The sequence below is a fragment of the Pagrus major genome, chromosome 8 (assembly GCF_040436345.1).
Source record: "Pagrus major chromosome 8, Pma_NU_1.0".
In the NCBI taxonomy this organism is placed as follows: Eukaryota; Metazoa; Chordata; class Actinopteri; order Spariformes; family Sparidae; genus Pagrus; species Pagrus major.
In genome coordinates this window covers 19,975,021-19,998,281 of record NC_133222.1, presented here as the reverse complement: position 1 = coordinate 19,998,281, position 23,261 = coordinate 19,975,021, and the positions used below count along the sequence as shown (strand labels likewise).

General features: G+C 40.3%; 1 protein-coding gene across 4 annotated transcripts in view; it reads right to left on the bottom strand.

Moving 5' to 3' along the window:
* plekha7a (pleckstrin homology domain containing, family A member 7a) overlaps window positions 1-23,261 on the bottom strand; it is a 151,572-nt gene that overhangs the window by 88,969 nt on the left and 39,342 nt on the right. Inside the window, exon 1 of one of the 4 annotated variants that reach the window (XM_073471316.1) lies at window positions 18,424-19,350. The exons of 2 other annotated variants lie outside the window; for them this stretch is intronic. In XM_073471316.1, coding sequence (XP_073327417.1) covers window positions 18,424-18,494 — 71 coding nt within the window. In that variant the 5' untranslated portion in view covers window positions 18,495-19,350. Of the gene's footprint in view, window positions 1-16,244; window positions 16,308-18,423; window positions 19,351-23,261 lie in introns of those variants that run through there. One more of the 4 variants, XM_073471317.1, reaches the window with a different exon arrangement.

Sequence of the window (23,261 nt, the reverse complement as noted above, 5' to 3'; positions counted from 1 at the left end):
TTTTATGTAAAACATTTTCTGCAAATGTTCTGCAGCCTTTCACAATGAGGTTGACATATAAACATATTTATAACTGGTAATAGAATATCTTCAGGAAATTCCATCCATCTAAATTTCTGTGAATGGCTCAGTGCTTGCAATTAGTATGGGTGTTGAGATGTATGGATGGGTGGGGGCAAGGAGATAATGTTCTTACAGCTTCTTATTGTAAGGCTTGGAAGGACTACTCCTTAATCCTTTTAATTCTTTTGACAGTAATACTTATTGCTGCCACAGAATACAATGCAAGTACAAGAGAAGAGAAGAGAAGAGAAGAGAAGAGAAGAGAAGAGAAGAGAAGAGAAGAGAAGAGAAGAGAAGAGAAGACAGACTAAAAATAAATAATATATCAGGTATATTTAAAACATTACCATCATTAAAACTGAAGAGCAGCTTCGCTCTAGTTTGATCACTGTGGAGAGCTGAACTGTGACTAACAGCTTGTTAAGGAAAGAATCTGTCGACCACAGAACCATCAATCCCCCTGACAGCAGAGCGAACAGGTAGCAGTCCCTCTGCCATGGATGTACAGTATCTGTTTCCACCATCTCTTATCTCGCCTGTCCTGACAATGTGTGGACATGGAAGAATTCCACTGTTCACACAAACATGAGGACTCAGAGTAAACAGAGCAAGACCGGTGGAGCTGAATGCAAATATGCCGATGACAACAAAAAATATAACTGTGAATAATGTAACTGGAGCGGGAGAGAAGATGGCCGACATCAGATAACTGTATCCCACAAGTGATCATCCCAGAGAGACGTGTATGTTGAAGAGAGTTAGCCATTAACTTTAACAAACTACGATTAAACAGTAAGTAAATTAATAATTTAATATGGAGGATAAAATATTTATAATAAACAAAGAATTGAAGGAGATATGAAAGTAAAATATTCAAAAAGGTTTTTTATATAGTTTAACAGGAAATCCCAAGGATGAATAACACATATGGAAAGTTTTTGACCTTGATGTGGGGTAAATTTCTCCTGGAAACAGAAACACTTGATATTCGAAACAAAATGAATAAACTGCAAGTTCAACTTTTTATGTCAAATATGGATGAGAGGTCCCAGAGGTGCTAAGAATCATGGAAAGTTAGAATATCTTTCCTCATGGTAGCTGATAAAGACTGCATAAGAGAGGTGAAAACTCCTGAGCAGGAGAGTGAGTGGACCTTGAGTTAAGATTGTTTTATTAAATTCCCCTCCTCTCAAAAATGTGTTTTTCTTATTCTTACAGTTGAATTTTTAAGCATTAGTGTGTAGAACGATGTATGTGCAGAATTTTACACTAAAAGTTTTCACATTCATTGGTGATAGTGTATTTTTTCTCTGTGCTCAATGAACATCTGATTTTAAGAGGCAGACCTATGAGCATGATTTGTGACATCACAAATCATTTGGAAGCTAAGTACTCAGCATACAAAAGTTATGCTTGTGTTACTCGTGTTGCACTGTGTCTGGGCATACATGGATTACATCACTTGCCCACCACACCCCTACATTCGTTTTGCTTTTTGACGGATGCTACAATAATAAACTGAAGGTGTGTGCAACAGCAGCGCCAGCAGAAGAGTTACAGCACAGACTAGCAGGAGTCGCCATTTCACTAAAAACGTGTTGAGAGTAAAGAAAATTGTGCAACAAGATAATGCCAGAGGATTTGTTGTCAAAGCAAAAGACAAATGATTTAAACCCACAATGATAAAGAGGGAAAAGGAGTTGGTTACCTCACTCAGAAGTTGAAAGTGTGTAGGCTGTCACCTGCAGTTCTTTATCTAACAGCTCCTACTGAATAAAACTCCTCCATGAGATTTTTCAAACTGTTCATCTGTCAACAAATGCCCAAAATGGCAGCTTATGCTCTGTAAACGCGTCTTTGATGAACAGTGCTAAACTCACTGAATACATCGTATTTTCCTGTGTTTCGCCAGTTAAATGCTTTTAATGTGGAGCTGCAGCAGTAGGAAATGCTCACTTGGGATTAGCAGTGAATTAATATAGCACTCGAAAGATAGTGAACATATTTTTCTTATAAAAAAGCCCAGTGTACCAGGTAACACTGGTGTCGTCACAAGATTATTAGATGGGGGAAACTTTGCCATGTGGACAATTATAATAATACTGTTACTATACTATACTAACTATTTAGATGCATGCAACTGTCTTGATTTCAGCCGGGGCTTTAATTGCACGTCATCTCCCCAAGTCTCTCTCCATTTTTCTGTCCCTCTCTCTGCTGTCAACTATCAAATAAAGACAAAATGCTACATAAAAAAATACAAAAGAATCACAAATAAATTTTAATGCCAAGGTTCTTGTCTTGAAATAGTAATGTGTGTTCCCTCCACCAGTCTAGAAGAAGCATCCTCTAAACCCACATTAATTAAATTTCTTGTGCCACATGAGTCACTGTTGTTGCCCTTCACTTTGAGGTGATCATATTTTCATTGATTCCAGGAAAATCAACCTTCGTGCCCCTTTAAAAGTGTGTGCATATTACTATTTATAGAGCATCCGGCCTGGCTTGGCAGGATTAGCTATACACAACCTCACAGCCATGACTCCTACTCATGACCTTTCTTGTTCTATTATACCTGCCGTCTCCTTTCTATCAGGAACAGAATTTCATAATTTATGCTCTCTACAACTCCATTTTTTCTGTTTTTAATCTCCATTTCCTCCCACTCTGTTTTTCTCTTCTCATCGTCCAGGTCTGTTTCCTTCCTTTACTCTCCTTAACATCCTGCTTTTACAAAACACAATTTGATTGAATGTAGGAATGTATTTTGGACAAACTGCTGCCATTTATTTTCTCTTCATCACTGTCATCTCTTCTTTTTTTTTTTTGCTTCCACCCCAGCTCATGTCCCATCACAGCAGCTGCTGCCCCACTCCTCCCCACCTCCCACCACAACGCTCCCCAGACAGATTCACAGGTTATAAAGCTGCCTTGACAGATAATTGCAGCTCTATCAAGTAGCATGATTGAGATTCTTTAGCCCTGATGAGCCGTTCCATCTTGATTGTGGCTGTATTTTGGGAGGGTGGGGTACAGGGATGGTGTAATAGAGATGTCCATCACAACCAATCAGAAACAGCAGACGGAGTGGCGTCCACCTCTGTTGCTATTGGTGATGCCACAAGGCAGAAGCAAACTCCCCCCCAACCCTCAAGAGACTGCTTCGGGACATTTTGTTGCTATGGCAACATCGAGCGGAGGCCATCTTTGGCTTTAAATAAGCCCCTACTCTTTTCCACTGTAATAAATATCGCCAGATAGTGGTGGGATTTTATGGTAGGCTTTTGCAAAAGAAGGAGATTAGAGTGTTTACTACAAGCAACACCTCTTCTGAAAGTGTGTGTGTGTGTGTGTATGCGTGTGTGTATGCGTGTGTGTGTGTGTGTGTGTGTGTGTGTGTGTGTGTGTGTGTGTGTGTGTGTGTGTGTGTGTGTGTGTGTGTGTGTGTGTGTGAGTGTGGATGACAGAGGAGCAGCTTTTAGCCGGACAGCAAGGGACTCGGCATGGAGACTGACAGGCTGGCATGCTAATGGAAGACAAGTCAACACTGCATTCAAATTCAAAACACTTCACAGCGGCTGACGGGCCCCGTCTCAGAGAGGGGAAGGGGGTTTGTATGTCTGTGTGTGTGTAAAAATGTGACTGAGTGTGTGTGCAAGTATCAATGGGAGTCAAATCAAAGGCAGCGAGAGAGAGAAAAAGAACAAAAGAAGCATTTTAAATAATTAACCAACCAAAAAAAGGATGGAAAACTGGAATTTGGTGTCATGATGTTTCTAAAAGATAACAAGAGCTGTTCACAAATCTGTCTATGAGAGGAGGTGAGAGGGAGAAAGACTAACACCAAAATAAACATACTCAGTTGATGATGTATAGATTAATACAAAATGCATGTAATTTGGGAAAGCTTTAAGATGTTGACTATGTCATCGCAATGAGCCCGGGTCTCCCCTCTCTCCATTCATTTCCCTTTTTACCTCTCTACTTCCGCTGTTAGATAAACACAAAAATGCATTAAAAAGTACCTTTGAAAAGATACACAGATTTCTTTCCAGTTGAGTTCATTTTTTATATACATCATATATACATCAAAAGAATTATGGTGGGATCTTTAAAGCTGCAAAAACATTGCCTATTGATCAGCATCATGGACAAAACATTGCACCCATAACTGGTCAACAAGTGAGTGGGTGCCACATACTGCCTGCTTACACTGAAATGCAGCATTCCTGTGTTTGTGCAACTACAAGGCTACGCTGTTTTCCAGCCTTCAAGTGTAAACAAACGTACCATATAGTTGAATTTATGGTTGCATCAGTAGACACTAATGTGGGTCAGAAATCTGCTCTGAAAATCTTGTTGAAAGAGTGTTTTTATGGGTGTCTTTGTTTCATGATTGAGTAACAAAGATGTCGGAAATAAACAGGATATGAGAGATATGCTCAGATGAAGAAATGGAGGGATGATGGAGATAACTGCCAAGATTTCCTCTGATAACATTTATTCAACACAAACAGATATTTTCAGAGGCAGAGTTTGTGTGTGTTTTACAGGTTCGCTATAAATCATGAGACAAATAAAAAGCAGTAGAAAGAGACAATGAGCAAGACAGGTAAAAACAGTCCAGTTACAGAGAGACGGACACGACCACGCCCACACAAACACGCAGACGTTTCCCACTCGAGGCCAAATGACAGCTTCTTATTGATTCAGTTGAAAAAAAAATCTTCTAAATGCCATGCTGCGATACCAAATTACACCCTGATCTGACACTGCAGGACCCTCTGACATCAATATGACTCAATAATAATATGAATGAAACCACTGGCTCCCATGTTTGATTTAGCTAATATACTGCGCTAATCCAGGTGATGAAAAGTAGCAACAACGCATCTCTGAGCATTAATCATGATGAACAAATCAAAAATACCCCTGGGTCCTTGAACATAATAAAACATTTTGCTCACCCTGACAGGGAACAGTTACACTGTTACATGAATACAGAGTATACGACTGATCTTTGGAGTCAAGGCTCCGACCTAGTGAATCCCCAAAGCATAAAGTTAAATTTGCAGAAAGCAACGATTATAAAGCCCAACCTCTTCAAGAGAAATTAAATTCAGAGCCAGAAGGTGGATACTTGGTTGGATATAGACTGATTAAATGTAATATGTGATCAGCAGTGATGAGCCAGGCAGACACTGTACAGATTAAGCCTGATTTTAACCCACACCTAATTAAAAAAAAAACCTTCCTGCCAGATTGGTGGTCATTTGATGTGCTGTATAAGAGGGCAATTAAACGCCTGATTAATTGTCTGAACGATCAGCGATCTGGCTGTTGTACGATCGGACAGATTTCTGGCATGTCTGAAACTTTGGTTGGCTGTCTTGCAGTTTAAGCAATTCCAAGAAAGAACAAGAAAGAGATTTGTTATGAATATAAAGTGGGCCAAGCCAACTGGGAGTTCGATGCTTACGATCACTGTGAGCACCCATGTCCTGGCTGGTCAATTGATCCGAACAATGTAAGCATAAAAGTATCAGGTTCTGACAGAGTACAACCGTTGATCAAAACATGTCTTCTCAGCTTTACACTGAGCAAAAGACTAACGTCAGGCCACACTTTATACAAGCCCCATAACAGCAAAAATTTTAGGCATGGGGCGTCCTATACAATTAATAATTAGTGTTTCATACCAACTGGTAGGAAAAAGGAAGAGCATACCTTCACGATGAAAAGAGCCAAGTTAACTCATTTTCATAAACACTATGATAACATACGCAATATTCGTTTGTGCTGTCAGGCGGTCTCTGGCACCTGACTGACAGCAAGCCATGATTGATCTGACTTCAATGTGTAGTCTGACATGCAGAGCCCGCAAATCTCTCCGGAGATATTATCGGCCGACATTGGCCACCCACAGATATATCGGTGTCTGTGTATGTGTTGGCCGATATGTGCCGATATGAAAACATTTTTAACAGAACATAATGCAGAGACAGATGCTTGGGGCAAGTAATAATTATTAAATTCCCAGTGAAGTTTATCGTTTTAGTGGACTTGGACAAGTTAAATGTCAACAGAAAAATATCTGACCACCGTTTCATGCACATCTTTAAAACAAGTGTTTGATAACCACACTTCAGGGATCATTGCAAAAATGCAAAAGAATATATTTATTTTCTGTGTAAAAAGGAATATCGACCGATTTATGCATATCAGAAGTGTTTTACTCTCTTATATCAGTATCTGCATCAGCCCCAAAAATCCATCATCAGTGGGGCTCGACCAGAATGTGTTCTGGTAAAATCATAGCATGGAATATTGCAGAAGAAACTTATGACTCTATGATCACCCAATCTGACATGATGACAATCTTAAAAGGCAAAAATATTTTTGATTTGATTGTGGCCTTAACTGAGCATGACAGCATATGCTCCTTATTAAGTATGATCTGGATATGTGTAGCTAAGAGTACAACATGTCACTTGAAGGTTTAGAAGCACAACTCCAGTTCTCTGCCCGAATTGGCTCCCACGCTTTTCTCCCTGATCTTCACTGAAAATGTGTCAGACATTTTCTGTCAATTTGATGTCTGTACGATGGACACATTTGTGTCCATGTTTACATCTGCCACTACTTATGCTTCTGCAACTGAACTGCAAACCAAAGCACCTGTTTACATTTTCAGCCCTTCATTGTGTATTGGGGCTGTGAGGTCTGACTGCAGAGCAGTATTGTGGCCAAACAGATTCAGTGCATACAAGGACGCAGCTGATGCTGCTGTGCTGTTGACGTGCTTGTGCTGTGCAGCCCATGTGGATCATTCTCCAAACAATCTTGTGAATCACAGTGGGAGGAGAGGAAGGAGAAAGCAACAGAATTGAAAGAAAATCTGTCAAACTGACTGAATAATTGTAGATGACAATGTATGAGAGGTTAGCAAGCAAGGCTGTGTGAAATGTGCATCAAGTTCTGCACAAATTACTACAGATTTAAATGTTTGTGTGTAATGCATGAGGTATAGGGATACCTAATGTCTGCTGTTCATTTTGCTCATTTTGGTTGCTCACAGGTTTTTTTCACCTACTTGCAGAGAATATCAAGCCACTCCTGTGCTGGAATTTCCACATATTATAATGCCTATCTTATTATGATGGCTCACTGGCAGATGCAGACGTACAATGCTTTTCAAGTTTATTCTTTTTCATTCATGCTGCTTCCGTGATTGGCAAATGCAACATGACAATGGGTTGTGTTTCTCCAAAAGTTAAGTCTGTTTCAACTTCTTTACTGCAGCCGGCTGGATTTCTTTTTTTCGGCACCCCTTGCAGTCTGCACTGCCGCAGTCAAAACACACTACCCTCATTTAAATGAATGGGAGGACCTGCGTTTTCACCGAAAAGCCAGATTTGGTCTGAATGCAGCCTAAGGGTTTATATATTTAAATCAATAGCCTAGAGAAAACTGGGCTAATTTGAAATAAAACAAGCCTTAAGAGCAAAGCCTCACTCTGCTGGCTCAGTCTGAGCAGTGGTGAATTAAAGACTACACCCACATCTGAACCATTGGATTATTTCAGACAAGTATAAAATCCCAAATGTTAAAAAGTTAAAGCCATGTTTCAACAAAATCTCCAAAAGAAAAACTAACTCAGAAGTTCATACTTTTATCAGTGTTAGATTTACATTGTTTCCACTGGCCACAACGGCAGTATTTACAGTTTCACTTCACTGAGACTTGGCTTCAAAGACGTGAACACTTCCTCCCCCACGAGGCGGATCTGCAGCGGCATTCATTACCCAAGAAGCAAATGTGGCTATAAACTAAAAAGTTTCCCAATACAACAGAGAAATGCCAGCACTAAAAAATTATATCCATCCCTGCCCACGTGCTCCTTTTTAATTTAGCGGATACAAAGGCCTAATTGTATTTTAAGAAGCTACTGCTGCTGAAATATTGAAAGTATGGACCTCTGTGGCAAAACTCAGGTATACAATGGCACTTTATGCCTAATTAGAGGGTGGAGAGAGGAATCTGGTCTACCCACTGACACTGAAGAGAAATACTCCAGTTATGCTTTGGCCCACGCTTCTCTTGCTGAGTCCACTGAGACTTACACGAGACAGTTTCTTCTTGTTTGGAGTCCAGTGTAGGAAGTGAAATACATGCAATGGAAATGTGGTTGGGTTGTCCCTTTTGTCCTACTTAACTGTTTTCCTTCGCAGCAGATACTTTTTGCACTTAAAGCCTTGCTGCCGTGCCAAACATACTAAAGTTGGCTTCACAAAGTTACACATCAAGTGCTATTATGAGTTATGGTTGTATAAGGCGTACGCACCTAACAAGTCTTCCAAAATACACCGAAATGTAAACATGTAAAGTTCATCCTTCAACCTGCATTAATCAATATTTGTGATGATTAAAGTATATTGAATTAAATTGCTTTGTAATGTGAATAGATACTTTTAGCTAACTGCTTTGATTTCAAGTCTTGCACATTTATCGTGTGGTTGTTTGTGAGCTGCTCCTCAGTAAAGCAGCACCCTCCAGCAATAAAGCTCTGGTAAATCCACAATATTCTGCTCTCCCAGCATCAAACAATAGACAGACAAAGTTGCCAAGACGGCTTAAAGCATTTTGCTAAAGACCCAGATATTTTTCTCAGGTTGGTGGAATCCCACCACAAAGCTAGAGGGAAAGAAAATCTTGTACTTAAATCCATCATGTGGCCAGAAAAATGACTCCAAAGGAAGGCTGTAGATGCTTCATGTCTGATGGATGTGGAGGCAGGCAACACAAATTGTCAAATTTACATTTCACAGATTAAAGTAGGGTTGCATAATACTGGGAAAAAAAATGACATTGCGATATTTTGCTTATCTATCTGAATTTCCTCCAGATAACTTCAATAGCTCTTTTTGGAAAGAATTTATAATTCTATAACCTGTTGTGATTTTGTAGGGGAGTGCAAGATATGAAACACCCAAAGGAGGACCTGTTTTGCTTGATAAATTGATGAAGAATAATTGTGGGCTGCTGTGCATGCAGAGCCTACATGTCACTCACAATCAACAAACTCCCATGTATCCTAGAACCCTTAAATCCTCATAAAAAAATCAGACAGATGTCTCTTGGAGATAAGTCTGCTTGCTTTGCTTTAGAATCAAGCAGAAAAGAAGTTGTGGTAAGACATGTTGCCTCACTTAACACTGCACAACCTGCAATGTAACTATTGCACATTGCTATATTTGAGGCTGAAACGATATATTTTGCAGGCCTATATTCAAGTTAAGTAAACTGAAGTTTTGGCTGGCAGATTTTCTCAAGAAAGACAAAAGTTGTGTTGCCTTCATGCTACACGAGAAAAAATACTTTTTTATGTTGGAGCGCGGAGGATGAGTTAAAGGAGTCTCACAGCCTGAGGACAGAAGCTGGTGTTACAGCAGCCAATACTACCGTATCTTTTGCTAGACGACAGCAGGGTGAACAGACTGTGGCTGGGGTTGGTGTTGTCTTTCACTCACTTCACCAATATCACCGATGCTCGGTAGATGGATACCAATAATGTTCTGGGTAGATTTAATCACCTGCTGCTGAGGCTTCCACCTCCTGGACACATCCTAACTCCAGCTCAGTACTTAGCACAAATACACAAGATGTCAATCTCACTCTCGGAAAGAGATTAAATAAGCGTATTTCCTAAATAGCAGGTGCCATGGTGATGCTTGTGTTCTTCATTCGGATCAAGTTATCCAGCGGGTGGGTTTATCTCAGTGATCCCCACCCACTCAGTCAATCTGCATCAAAAAGATCAAACAGTTGGCAATAAACCTTGTTGTACACCTGTTCTGAATCAGGGATTCAAATTTCTACATGGAGATACTCCAAACAGACAAACATTTCAAATAAAGTAACTGTCACTTTAAGATCAATACAGTACATCCATACAGACTACATAATTACCTAATGGACGGCCTACTCAATCTTTTGTAATGCAACCAATCTCTGCTCATGTCTGATACAAATGCAAAGTTATTACTGATCTAATCTGTTGAAGGATAATAAAATTAAATGGATAAACATACAGCATGTCAAAGTCAACCTATAAAGACAATATAAATCTGTCTTTTGGTTTTGATGGTAACCATATGGTGTGTAACCTGTATATGTGTGTTTTTTTCCTGCACAGCCCCACCTCTTCATGCATGTACAGTGGATTCTTTGATTACACACAAAGCTGTCTCAGATTAGGCAGGGATTAGAGCTGTGCAGCCCACACGGACTGAAATGTGAGACCTAAGAGACTGTACAAGCTCAAAGGGTTTCAGTGGCAAACAGATGGAGAACAGGAAGCAGGCTGATAGCAAAATCCTACACATCCATCTCTGGAATGAAAGTAAGGGGTTGTTTCTTCCCCAGCGCACATCACTGATAAAACTGCTTCTTAAAATCTGCAGAGACTATAGACTCCATTGACATTAACAGGGTCTGGTCAACACCATTCACTCTTTAATGAGATAATTACAATGAAAAAAACAATACAATTTAGTCTAATTTCCCCTGAGTGCATCAACACATTATCATCCTAATATTAAGAATTAGTGTTTAATATCATAATGAAGCACCTAAATAGAAAAAAAAAATCCTGTGCTCCAAACTAATTGCCTTTGCACTTGAGACAAAGAACACGAGACTAAACAAGACAAATGTGCATCCAGAATCAGAAATCAAAATACCTTTACAGACTATTGTTTTAAATAATGCACTGATTAAACACATATCTGTGCCATTAAGCACCATATTAAAAGTTTCAGGAATAACCCAGACATCATAAATTCATATTAAAAACTGTTTCTTAGTCAGAACTGTAACAACAAAATAAACAAAATTCACATAAGCCTCAATGTTATATGAATGTTAAGATAAATGATGATAAATTATGACATCATTCATCACCATTGGCTGACGGTTATGCCCACTGAGCTCTTGACCATCATAGCATTGCAATTTAAAGGCCTACCAGAGAGAAGAGAAAAAGTAGCGTTTCCCCTAAGAGTTGACATCAGGCAAAGGTTTGTGGCATTTGTTACATGTGGTAGAGAAAATAAAAAGAAGCTGTTGCTGCTGGTCAATGCATTACATCCCTGTTTATTATTTTCTTATTAAACCTGCCCTATTAGGTAAACCAGAGATGCTCCATTACATTGTCGGCAGCAGTTTTTTCTTTTGTCCGGGCTGCTGTTAGTGTGTTTCTTTTAATTGTGCCATTTGTTTTTGTTTTTTTCTTAGCCTAGCATCCTCAGTAAAGCTGGCCACCTAACTTTGTTTCAAGCTTCAGAGGCTGGAGGTGAGAACTGCCAGCTCCCTTCACTGGTGATGGGAGCCAGACAGTTGGTGGTTGCTGTCAGAGCAACAGTGGGAAGCAGCGGTGACTTCAGTGGTGAGCTGATGAGGATTCTGAGGATTGTAAAGTCAAAAACAGAACTTACACAACGACACCTGCCTTATGCCCGCTGCCTTCAAATAACTATCATCGTCTGTCGCAATGTTTCTCTTTAGACACTGTCATATTCTAACTTGGTAGACATAAACCCATAAAGAGGGTTTTTAGAGGGAATTCTCTGAGAATGATGCTATGAAAAGAGTGAGTGAACCAGAACACTAGAGTTGCAGATTGGACAGCTAAACATTGAGCTGAAACTATATAAACAGCCTTGTAAAACCGAGGGGAGCTGCAGAGTGGTAATTCTTTGAAGGTTCAACACTTCTGTTGACTTCTTTTCAAATCGGGTGAGAAGATTGACACAGTACAGATTGTTTTTTACCCCCAAAATGCAAGGCCAACTTTCCAGTTAAGTTTCTCACCATTAATTGGAAGTATTGACTTTTGATGTAGACATCTTGGTGCAACATAAAGGCAAAGAGCTAGCCAAGAGTTACTCATTTCTCTCTCTCCAATGCTGCAACAATTCAGACCACTGTTACATAAAACACAACACAGACATGTTCACTGAAAAAAGGACGAAGCCATGTTGTACTAATATTGGTCTTGACAGAATAAGTGACTTTATTCTCTCCTACCGTCCGAGGTTGAGGCCCAAACAGAAGTCAACACCTCCCAAACAAGTGCTCAGCATCTTGTCTCCTTTCCAGTTCAGCCAAAACCAACAGAGGTGAAGCCTTTGAAGTCAGCAGCCTTTGAGAGGTGCTCTAGGCTACGACCCGTCCATCTGTACTGTACTGTTCAACTCTAATGACCCATATCCAGCAAGATTTTAGGTGCAATTTTATGGGCTAAGATATTTTCTCATCTTGTTGTAATTCAAACTGTTCATGTTCACAGCTGCCTTCTATCCTCTCAGCCCTGATCCTCTCATTCCTGCCACAGCACCCACACTACATTTGATGAAACCAACATTAAAAAAAAAAAAAAGACAGATTACACTCGCCACCAATGGCTTTCTAGGATGGATTTAGCCACCAAAAACCTTCAGTGAACTCTGCTACGAAGAGAAAAAAACTATGGCTTGCTTTAATATCCTCCCACTTGTCATGAATTAGGCAGGTTGAGGCAAGGACAAATCTAGAATAATAAGAAGGGTGACATTTGGACACAGTGTCCCATCTAAGAATGTAAAATGAGCTTGAAAGGTTGGAAATCATACTAATTTACCATCCTGGCTGTGCACAATATACTGTAGATGAATTGAGTTAATCTGGCTAATGACTATAGGGAAATCGCTGACATTAGAAAAAAATGTCACCAATGTCTTTTATATATCAATTTGAATTATGTTTGCATTGTTCTGCAATAGGCTGAGACAGTTTTATAGCCCTATGAATAAATGAAAAATGCATGGTATTTAGTTTCAAGCAAGCAAGGCTGTCTGTCACTGAAATGTTGACAATCTGGAAATGCAAGTTTCTCATCCAACAACAAAAATTTGAAAATGACAATTTTCTCCAAGCAGTCTTAGCTTCTACAGAGAAGTTAATATACTGTAAATCCTCATTGTGTAAAATCGCGATCCGATAATACGTTGTTCAAAAGCTTCTGGTACGGTTGGCATCAATATCTAGATGGTGATAATATTTTGGATATCTGCATATATTTCTCTAATGTATGCAAACATCACATCTAAGCCTTGCAAGTCACACAGTGAGAAAAAGTAAATCCTGTATACTATTTAAAAAATGTGATGCATCATGCTGCATAGATAATCATTTTATAATCACATCATAGCCCTCTTGACTCTTAATCAAAACAAAACATGAGGTTGCTAAAGATTCCCACCTGTCACTGACTTACTATGCTAGTTTCTAATTATAATTTGCTTAAAATTATTTTGGATACAACATTTTTGGAAAACAGTAACATAATTGGAGTGACAACTTAAAATAATTAATTGGACTTTCTATGTGTTTGATTAATCAATTTTATTTATTTTTTTGAAGCAACATTATGTAGTAAATGGCATTTTGTGCGATTTGGCACCCCCCACAGTTTCTGAGTGCAAAACCACTGTCGTAAATACAAATCCAGGTCTGTAACAACTTGTCAGACGTAATGTAGGTGCTAACTACAAACAAAACTCATTACATCTTACAACAATATTATGTGTTGAGAACGTGTATCTTGAAGTAAACATGTATGTAACTCTGTAATCCTACCCTCTCACTGAAGTTACATAGTGCAGAAGCAAGCAATAGGAAGGCGGAGTGGCTGAGACGGAGACACCATCAAAATTATTTGAGGCCATTATTTTAAGGTAATAAAGTAACATATTGGTGCTTTAAAGTCCAAAAAATTGTGAAAAATGTCCATCACTCTCTCAGAGCCCAGGGAGACTTTGCTCATTTCATCTTACAAACAGCCCAAAATATATTTAATTTAAAATTTTTAAAATTTTAAAAAGCAAATTCTTTTCATATTTCTATTCATATTTGAGAAGTTACAAACATCAAATGTCTGCCATTTTTGCTTGACAACATTTTAAAAAACTGTCGAAGATGCTGTTTTCTGTCAATTGACTCAAATAAAGGACAAACAATTATCATATGCTTTGATACATTGCAATATCCCTCTGATATAATCAATATGTAAGGTCTTCATACATTTTGCTCTGGAACTGGTTTGTTGAACTCTCGATTCACTGATCATATAAGAAACCAGGATAACTGCTGTCCTGTAGTTTTTGACTTTGTAGTGAAAATTGACTGACATCCACAGTTAACCCAACATCCTTTCAACACATCACGACTGTCACAGACAACCACCATGTCAAAGAAACCACAGCCATGTCAGCTTTCTCTCTTTAGTCAAGCCTCATCTGAGCCTGCTGCTGTGACAGCCCGGCACTTTCTGACATAAGGGCATCCTCCCTGAGAGCGACTTGTAGGGAATTCATTTTGTCAAAGTGTCAGTCGCATCAAGCATCCAGTCACAGCAGTGTGTCAACACTCAGGAGGAGGAGAGGGCAGCTACAAAGACTGAATGACAGATTCTCCTGGAGAGTCTCATGATAAGATGCTTGGTCAGATTCTTTTACTGTGGGGCCCTTTTCCTTGCACATTTCCTGTATATTTACAAGAGGCATTCAAGTGTGTGTGTAAAAGAGTTGAAATCCACTTTTGAACACATAATTAGATTTTTGGTTTATTTTAGCATCTAGGGTTTGTTTAATGTACTTTCTGCCTCCAGTTTCTACATGAAGCTGGAGGCAGGGCCATTTCCCCTTCCTCTGTCCCAAAATAATCTAGCTCCAGCCCTCAATTGTCTTATTTTCAGTTTATGCTGGTTGGTAATGTGAAGCTGGCTCACACTCTTATGCCTGGCTGCATGTTTATATTGCTTCTGGCTATGTATTCAGTTGTTTTGGTATTAAAAACTATGCCTTCTCTTGCCCAGAACACACTTGGCAAGAATATCTAAGTCAAATGCTGCCATGAATACTGTACAGTACAGTAATGGAGAGCAGTTGCACATGATAACATTTGGTAGTTTACTGAGGAAAAATTTGGAAAAAAGTGAGTTCTCCAAAGGATCAGAAGCATCAATTTATTTTAATTTCAAAAGGTATTTTACACACTAACAGATACATTTTCTTTCTAAGTGTCAATTACATTTTTTGCCTCTGGACATATACATTACTCTCTTTGCTACTTACAACCCCTTACACCATTACAGCGTCCCTCTCTTCGGAGTTATTACCTATGACACTCTCCTCACAGTTATTTCTGCTTTGCCTTCAGATGAAGTTTAACACTGAAAGCTCATTCTCATTCCCTCCTCGGCAAGAAATCCTTTTAAGCAAATGTATTTCCTGACCTAAACTAAAGATAACAGGGATGGCACTGCTATAATAAATTTCCTTCTTGTTGAGTTTCATTAGTCAAACACATTATTCAGAACACGTTTGGAGATTAGCAGGCGATCACACACACTTTGCCATCTAAATATTTGAGTAAGGTTAAGTCGGTGCAAAAATTAAACCAGAGTCAATTATGAGCTGTTAGAAGTTGAATTATGAAATTATTGTGTCTGTGTATGTACATGCGTGTGTGTGCGCATGCGTGCATGTGTGCGTGTGTGCGTGCGTGCGTGTGCGTGCGTGCGTGCGGATGAGGCAAAGGCTTTCAGACAATCTGCTCCATTCACCCCCCACCGGGCAACCAGCCCAAATCCATTTACATCCCTGAGCCGTTGTGAGTCTGACAGCCCTGCATGCCCCTACACACACACACACACACACACACACAGTACAGAGTAAAGTTAGTGTAAAAACTTCACATGCAGGTTTCAGTCGAGACAGGTGAATGCATCCGTGATGTGTGGGTAACTCAGCTCATGCAGCGCTGTAGTCTGCAACTGTGTCATGAACTTTGTCACCTGTCACTCCCCGTCACCTTTCATGGCTCTATCCAATAAATCCTCTCAGTAAATTCTGTGAAATATAGCGTACTGTCTGTCTGAATTTATTTATCTCTGAAGTAATATCCCAATTTCTTGAATTTTTATCGAATATTTCAACGTATCAACATCAGTAAGTCAAACATAGTAGATACGCCCACTCAGAAAACACTTTATTTCCAGTGCTCCACGCAATACCCACACACAACTACATCAATACTCTGAGGCACACACATGACGGCCCCCATTAAGGTTTCACGCTCACCTCATGCCTCCTTGGTTGACTGACGCAGCTGGCTTTTGCTGGATTAGCGCACCAAACAACAGAGTCTGGCAAAGGACTTCCTCAGACCGTGAATGAACACCTTGTCATTTGAATGTAAACACACTGGATTAAACAAAGGGCTGGGGGTGGAGTCTGGCAGAGTCAAAGATGAGTCTGTTGACAGGTGAGGTGATCATTAACTGGATCGACTTGCACAAGGATCACTGGACTTTTACTGAGTTCAAGGAACAAACTTCATTATACTGCTAATACTTCTATCAGTCTAATGTATTATTTTTTGCCTTTGTTATTAAAAAAGCAGTTTGAATTTCATGGGCTGCATTTGACGGTTCACAGAGAGACTCAAATAAAACGGTTGGAACATTTTATAATTTCATTGGAGTGACAAATGCAATATTGAAGCCTTATTGCCTCTTCCTCCAAGAGAAACTAAGATCTAATTTCAGTGCCGTCAGTCTGCTCTTCATATCCTATGAAATGTTCCCTTAATATCTCAAATGTAGAACCATTACCCCCCTATTGTCAGTGAGATGTAGGTGTTAACTTTAATATTCTACTCAGCAGTCGATCTTTTAATACAGAGGGAAAGGGAAAAATCCCCATAGGACTGTAAATCCAAAAAGAGGATTAAAAATCAAGATGAGAAGATGGGAAACAGAGCACAAATGACATTGAGGCACCAAGGAGGACATTGATGTGTTAACAAAATAAAGCATTAAAAGATGATATATAATACAGTCAGTAAATAGTTCATATCCAGCAGCTATCCAGTTTGTTTCATCTGCATCTTATGCATGTCGAACATTGCATTTATGCAGAATAAATGACAAATTTGACCTGAAAGCATAAAGTGGTTGGGCTACAGGTGGAACATTCATGGTGTGAGTCAGAGTACTTCACCATAAGAGAGTAAGAGTGGGAGTGAACAGCGATGGTTAGTTTGTTTTGGAGCTCAGGGCTGTTTCCTGGATTCCTGTGCACTCTCTTCCTATCTCGCTCTCTGCCATGAGCTGGCTGATCTGACAGGTCATTGACCTGCCCAGTGGTCTGAGGTATGACTCACTCATCAGCTAAATCCCTCTGCCCCCCGGTGCAGACCACCCCGATCGCTCCTGCTGCTGCTGCACCACCTCTAGCAGATTCACATAGCCAATGTGCACAACATGGATAGATGAAGACAAAAAATACCAAGCTTTCATAATGCATGTGTGCACTTGTTCACATTCACACTACGATGATTCATCATGCTATTCTTTTTTAAACTATGTCCTCATTACTCAACCACACAGGGAATTCATAAATAACTAGTAATGGTGAATCAGTATTCTGGTGGTTGAGCTCGAGCAGCCTTTAGAGGTTAGAGGCTATTACAGTATCCGACAGAAAAAGAGGCGTAGGCAGGGGTCTGTTCTCCCCTCAGGGAATGAGGATTGATGGTGTTCATTTGAGACTGGGCCACATCTGAAACCTTGTGATAAATGTAATGATGCCATTACTGCTGCCGGAGGGGGGGTAGACCAGGGACATAATGGAAGAAGACCAGTAAAGTCTTATGTAATCTGTTTAAATCAAGTGTTTTTCAGAAAAAAAAAAACAGGTTATATTTTTTCAAATACAGTATGGTGAAAAAGCTCAACAACCTGACTGTAGGAGTGTTTTTAAGGAAACATGATAACAGCTCTTCACTCTGCCACTATTGTCACACTGACCAACAAACCTGCCTATTTGCTAACTTCTTTTATTCTGTACAGGCAAAACCAGTTTCCTTGTTCTGTTCAAGCTGGGCGCCAAACAAATGTTCCTGACGAACCAGTTTGGTCACAACCTCTTGCTTTGAAGAAGACTAAAAACGTTAACATCTTGGCTTACTCAAAAACAAACAAGGCTGTATTCAATCAGACTCATTGGAACAACAACAATCCCGAATGGCAATCCCAATTTTCCCAACAGCGGGCCAAGCATTGACCTCTGAGGGAAACCAAAGATTAAAGTGATTAGAATCACTTTCATCTGCAAACATGGTGAATACACAGATATTTTTTTTTCCTAGTACAAAAATCTAATTAGAAACAAGATCTCAAAGCAAGAAGTGACTTCAACAAGTTACTGTAACTGCACTGAGAGAGTTTGGTCACAAGTTGGGGTTGTGATAGCATACCTGCAGGGTGCATGGTAGAAGGGATATCCGGCGTGAGGTATGTGATTGCAGTATCCAGACTGATTCCACATGGTGCTTCTCTTGTTCCACGTGATGACAGTTCACAAGTGCGGCCACTGTTTCTTTCTGCTTTCTATTTCTAGTGCTGTGGAATCAGACACGAGCTGCTGGGAGTCACATTAATCAGTGTCTCTTCTCTCGTCTCTTGAGTGGCTCCATGGGGAGAAAACGAGGGGTGGTGGTGGCTTTGAAAGGAGGGACTACTGAGAAGATGAGGTGAGAAAATGAGTTAAGGGGGCTGAGTCCAAACAGAGATGGGATGATGATATCAGATGAGTCAAGTCTGGTGTGGTTTACACACCTGGAAATGAAGTCTGCTCCTGCCGCCCCCCCGCTCAACAACGCCACAACTACTCAGCAGAGTCTCAGAAGACTGCCCCAGGTGAAGTCTGACATCACAGGATACTCCTTTAATCTTGCCTCGAGCCAGTCATTTTCCCTCGCATCTCAGGTGTAATCAGGTAAAACAGATGTTTTTGAGGTTAACCTTGCTGAGCTGTATCTTTTGCCTGTTAAATCATGCGTAAAACGCGCCTCCACCTTGCATCTCAATGATTTGGCTCACACCAGGGCTTTCGACCTCTCAGGCGCAGATCTACATCAGACAGTGTTCGAGATAAGCAGAAGATTTCAGAGACCTCCGTTGCTCCAACAATCCCTGATGCCAAACAGGAGCTGTTTATGTCTTTTACACGTGCAGTACATTCTCTCCAAAGTTCACAGGCGCCACAAATCCATCTCTTTCTGACATGAGCAGGTTAAATCCACAGCCCCTGTATCCCGCCACTGTATCTAGTTTGTCTCTGAGGTAGCCGGCTCCGGCACAAGCGCTTATTTCCCCAATCACAGGCTTCCCACCGGCTCTACAGTCTCACGAAACAACAGCGGTGCACAGAGCTGAATGACTGAGCATACTCACGGACAGGGAGAGGGAGAGAGAGAGAGAGAGAGAGAGAGAGAGAGAGGAGGGAGGTGGCAGGGAGAGAGAGAGAAAATGAGGAAGAGGTAAACAGAGCGGAGCTACATTCCTTTTCCCGCCTCATGCTCATCTGGCAGGATACACACTGCTGAGAGGAAGAGAGAGAGAAAATGTGTGTGTATGTGTCAGGGAGAGAGAGAGACAGAGAGAGACAGAGAGAGAGACAGAGAGTGAGACAGAGAGAGAGACAGAGAGTAGGAGGAGGACAAGAGGCAAAGTGAGAATGAGGAAAGAGAGACCATGACAGTGTTTACATGCACACAAAAAATGTTATTGCAATGTAATTTAAGACCTGAATGCAAACCTGGCAGAGGCCTTGTAAACAGCTTTATTTTACCTTTGCAAGGGCAATTATGATTGTAGCAGATTGCAGTTATGTAATCATAATAAAGTATGTAAAGTACTCTGGTATTGTTCTGGCCAGAAAGATCATGTGTGCATCTTAATTACATGAATGAACAATTTGTGCAGGAAAAGATGCTGGCGTAAAGTATGTTGTATGAGATCAGAGGATGAACTTAATGAGCTCATGTCACAACACGTATTGTCACATTTTCCGTTTTGATACCCGCATTTAACTTTTAGATAAATAAACATTGTTTCCTAGACAATAAGTTTTAACATAAGAGGTTATATTAAGAAGTTCAATGAAACCATATGATGAAACGTATGATATGATCATAAAATGCTATTATAAAACTCTTCATTTAAAATGAACAATTCCACTTCAATTCTACCTTGTATTCGTCATCAGTGTTTAATGTAATCTATAACCAGGGTTGCAATTAACTATTTCTTGCCCGATCATTTTCTCAGTTTGATCACTCAAAGGTATCATTTGTAACAAATGGCCAGAATTCAACGATAGCTCAAAAAGTATAGGGGGCAGCATAAACACTTGCTGCTGCTCACTATACTGGACACAGTTCTCTTTGCTGTAGCTATCGTTGGGTGTAGCAACTAGCTGCCATTAGCAGGAAGTTCAGTTAGCAGTGGAGCTAATGGAGGAGGTGATTGGCCTGGAGGTGATTGACAGCGACTACGACCAGGACTATGACTCCGGCGATGAAAAGACACGACAGAGGACAGAGAGAGTGTCAGCAGCGGGGACAGTGTGTAGAGCATTTTTTTAATCTTTTAAACAAAAATTCTGGTCATGTCTTAGAAACTGAACCAATGAACCACTTTGTCTATATAAATTGGTGAAAAATGATCCCCTTAATTTTTGAAAGCCTAAGGCAACATCTCCTTAGTTTTGCTTGATCTGTCCAACTAACTGTCCAAAATGCAAAGATATCCATTATTCATTTCACCATCACTAATGCAAATCCACACAAGTGAGAGGCTGGAACTATAAATCAATGGCTCAGGTGCACTGTTTATCTCAGTACTGGCAACAGCCACATTATGAGTGCATGTGAACACAGCCCATCTGGAACATACGGAAGAATATAAAGACTGAGAGAATACAAGTGAGAGAAGGTATAGAAAACACTAATGGGATGAGAAGCCAGACAGACAAATAGAAAGGAGAGCTCACAGCAGACAGTCTGTTTTTAGTGCACAGCAGGTTATTCACAGCAGCACACAGTCTGACTCCAAAACCTCCCAATCAGCACATGAAGCCTGCAGGTGAGAGGTCACCTCTGTGCAGCTAAACAGAGATGTGCTGTCTCCCTGGAGAGGTGGACTACTCCAGTGCCCCACTAAGCAGAGCATTGCTGTGACCCTGCTGCAAGGACGGCTCTGCTGCACCTGGGGAAAGGCTGGTGACACAGGCGTGAAGCTGGCAAGATGACAACTTCACTCACTGCGGGTCAAAGTCCTCATGTGTAATCTGATATGAAGACGGAGTTCGCATGGGAAGGTAGTGACTTGAAAGCTAAAAACATGTAGCAACTAGATTAGCTCATGAATAGTTGTTTTCCTTTTTGTATTCACTGATGGGATTTCCTCTTCACACCCCTGATAACTTGATGATGAAAGTTGTTAATTGGTGCAGAAGTGTGACATGAGCTCTTATCACATAATACATGCAAAAGGGAATGCTTACTGGTTGAACCTTTCCCTTTAGAGCAGATATACTCATTCCTTTTTGATATCTTACATTCTTTTATGACACTCTTACTATCATCTTGCATCACTGTCCTGTGTGAAGTGAAAATCCCTCAGCCTAATGAGAGCAGGGGCTCATTTCGCAAGTCTGTGGCATTCGCATTTGCAAGAAACAGTTTCTGATAGAAAAACACTGCCAGGGAATGTTTGGTCATGGCATTCATCGACCACTTAACAAACTTTTATCAAAAAGCGTCATGCAGATTTGATAAGTGTCCACACCAGGCATGATTCAATTCATTATAGAAACAGAATAAGTAGTGAGTCCTGTTGCATTTGGAGATATTTAACCCTAACTCAAACCACACAGAAGTTAAAGTGACAGCAAGAGCAGGATAAACCATGCTGACTGATTTATTAAAAGGTGCAAATTAACGCAACTTAACGTAACTTCTTCCTGTGACCAAAGTGTGACAATCTGAAGATAATTCTCTGGGGGAACTGTTCACAAATCATTGACATGTGTGGCACATGTGGGTCACAAGGAGACACTGCTTCCAGAACTGAAAATATTTGTGGATTTTTAACAGAATGTCATTGATATTTCAGCTTAAAGGAATAGTTCACTCTAAAACAAAATTCAGTCATTATCGACTCACCCTCATGCTGGTGAGAAGTCCGGTGTTGTTTCTTATTCCTCAAAGTGCAGCTGGAGACCCGCGGGGCTACCCTCCGGCAACAATAATCCATATAACGAGCATAAGTGGCGCCCGAGGCGAAAAGGTCCATAAAACTACACAAAAACTTTGTAATATTCCTCCATACTGCTCGTCCGCTGCAATCCAAGTGTCCTGAAGTGGCGACATCCAGAGTTTACTCGAAACGACGTCATTTAGTACATTTTTCTAGCCTAAACAGTCACACTTCAGGACACTTGGATTGCAGCGGACGAGCAGTATGGAGGAATATTACAAAGTTTTTGTGTAGTTTTATGGACCTTTTCCTCTCGGCCACAATTGACGCTCGTTATATGGATTATTCCTGCCGGAGGGTAGCCCCGCGGGTCTCCAGCTGCACTTTGAGGAATAAGAAACAACACCGGACTTCTCACCAGCATGAGGGTGAGTCGATAATGACTGAATTTCGTTCTAGAGTGAACTATTCCTTTAAGTCATTGATTTGATAATCGACTACCTGTTTTATTTTTCAAGCTAATTTGCCAAATGTTCTGGTTCTAGCTTCTCAAAGTTGCATTTCTTTGCCATACATGTTAGTATTTGAGTATTTGACTTTGATCGGTCAGAAGAAACAAGCAATTTGAAAATGACTTTTTGGGCTATATTATAATAATTATTTAACTATTTCTGACTATTTTTTTTAGATTGGTAGAGTTGCAGACCCTTTTTGTTTTTATTAAGGTTTCAAAACATCTTGCTTTTACATTTTATTTGTATTATACGTATGGACATTTAATTTTGAAACAAATGTTTGATTAGTGCCACTGGCAGCGTTAAAACCTGTTAACTGCACTAAATCTGACACATTTTGCCAAATATTGCGGAGTCACACGTTCCTGTCTGGTGATCTCTGACATCATCCAGACTTGAATTTATTCACACAGCCTGAAGGAACATCATCAACTGTGCTGTAATGGGCAGGTTACATCAGGCCTTTTTGCTGTGGTGAGAGCACAGACAGAGGGGAAAAAAGGGGAGGTAAAGTGAGGATGGTGGCTGAGAAGCAA